The sequence below is a fragment of the Emys orbicularis genome, chromosome 23 (assembly GCF_028017835.1).
Source record: "Emys orbicularis isolate rEmyOrb1 chromosome 23, rEmyOrb1.hap1, whole genome shotgun sequence".
In the NCBI taxonomy this organism is placed as follows: domain Eukaryota; kingdom Metazoa; phylum Chordata; order Testudines; family Emydidae; genus Emys; species Emys orbicularis.
The window spans coordinates 11,163,684-11,165,593 of NC_088705.1; the positions used below are offsets into that span (position 1 = coordinate 11,163,684).

The 1,910-nt window shown below is 48.1% G+C and overlaps 1 protein-coding gene across 1 annotated transcript; it reads left to right on the forward strand.

Moving 5' to 3' along the window:
* Positions 1-583: 583 nt before the first annotated feature.
* On the forward strand, positions 584-1,570 carry GPR3 (G protein-coupled receptor 3). The gene has a single exon (XM_065421778.1). The coding sequence runs from the start codon at positions 584-586 to the stop codon at positions 1,568-1,570; it is 987 nt and encodes a 328-aa protein (XP_065277850.1).
* Positions 1,571-1,910: the final 340 nt, after the last annotated feature.

The following is a 1,910-nucleotide window of genomic DNA, read 5'->3' on the forward strand; positions in this document are numbered from 1 at the left end:
CCACCCTGCTCTTTCCATTACTGAGATTTAGCCCTAGAAACTTTACAGCGTCAGCAGTTAGGGCTAAGTTAATAAAAGCCCCTGTGAGGCAAAACATGTAGTTCCAGCTGTGGAGTATTTATTCACTGCAATTGTGCACAGTATGCAGATCAGTGGAAGCAAACACAGGCAAGGAAACAACTGGATGAGGGAGTTTCCTGCCCCCTCACCCTCTCCACCCACCCACCCCCCTTTTTTTTTGCCTGCTCAAAAAAGAGGAAAAAAGTGCAAAACTGACCAGAAATATCCTCACCGTAGGAGCAAATGGTGAGCATGCTACACACCTGGGTAGCTTAAATCAATTGAACCTGCACTGTAGCCTACCGTGTAAGCCTTGATCAGAGCCAGCTTTTGGGAAAGCCAATGGGAAGCAAGGTGGGTGAGCCTGCCCCCCAAAATCTGCCACCAAAAGAGACTGGACACCGATCAGTGCTCAGATGCTCATGAGTAAAACAAGTCAGTTTGCATGCCAGAGCCTTTGTATGTGCAGGATGCCACTAAATGAAAGTTGGTGCTATGCCTTCGCAGGTCACACCTGGACGTCATGAACAAGGACATGTCCTACAACTCCACTGAAGGCCAGCAGGGCTGGTTTGCAGCCAGTAATGGCAGAAGCAGCTCCTTGAACCTGGACTCTGTGGTGCAACCTCTTGCCCTGAATCCCTGGGATGTGGTACTTTGCATATCTGGGACCATCATCTCCTGCGAGAATGCGATTGTGGTAGCCGTCATATTTTACACCCCTGCCTTCCGGACTCCAATGTTCCTGCTCATCGGGAGTCTTGCCATTGCTGACTTCCTGGCCGGCCTGGGGCTGATATTCCACTTTGCCTTTGTCTATTGCATCCAGTCGCAGGTGGTGAACCTCATCACTGTGGGACTATTGGTGACCTCATTCACTGCCAGCGTGGGCAGCCTGCTGGCCATCACCGTAGACCGCTACCTTTCCCTCTACAACGCACTGACTTACTATTCAGAAAGGACGGTCACCAGGACTTACATCATGCTGATCCTGACCTGGGGGTTTTCCATCTGCTTTGGGCTGCTGCCTGTCATGGGCTGGAACTGCTTGAAAGACGTCTCCACCTGCAGCATCGTGAAGCCCCTGACCAAGAACAACCTCATCATCCTCTCCATCTCCTTCTTCATGGTCTTTGCAGTGATGTTGCAGCTCTACGTACAGATCTGCAAGATAGTTTGCAGGCACGCCCACCAGATCGCTGTGCAGAGGCACTTCCTGGCCACCTCACACTACGTCACCACCAGGAAAGGCATCTCCACCTTAGCTGTCATCTTGGGGACTTTTGCTTCTTGCTGGCTGCCCTTTGCCATTTACTGCCTCCTGGGAGATTACACCTACCCAGTCCTCTATACCTACATGACCATCCTCCCTGCTACCTACAACTCTATGATTAACCCCGTTATCTATGCCTTCAGGAACCAAGAGATCCAGAAAGTGTTGTGGACTGTGTGCTGTGGGTGCTTCTCTTCCACAATGCCTTTCAGGTCCAGATCTCCAAGCGACGTCTGACTCATCAGCCCTCGGTCCAAAGACCCATTTGCACATGATGTTCCCCTTTTTGCACAACCACAGAGATTTTGTGAGAGCTCTTAAAGATTCTGTGTCTCCTATGATTCCCCTTCCCTTGTGTGCATGAGCTGCTCTCTTCCTTTATTTTTCCACTTTTAGAATTTATGGAAGAAAAAAATATTTATTTTTTATCCATAATAAATAAATAAACAAATATGTATATTTGTGAGTGTGCGAGAGATCCTCCATAAATATTTTCTTTGACACAATATTTATGGTGCATTTTTTTTAAAGACAGACAATAGCTTTTTGTTCTTTTGGCTTTTATACAGCCTGGTTA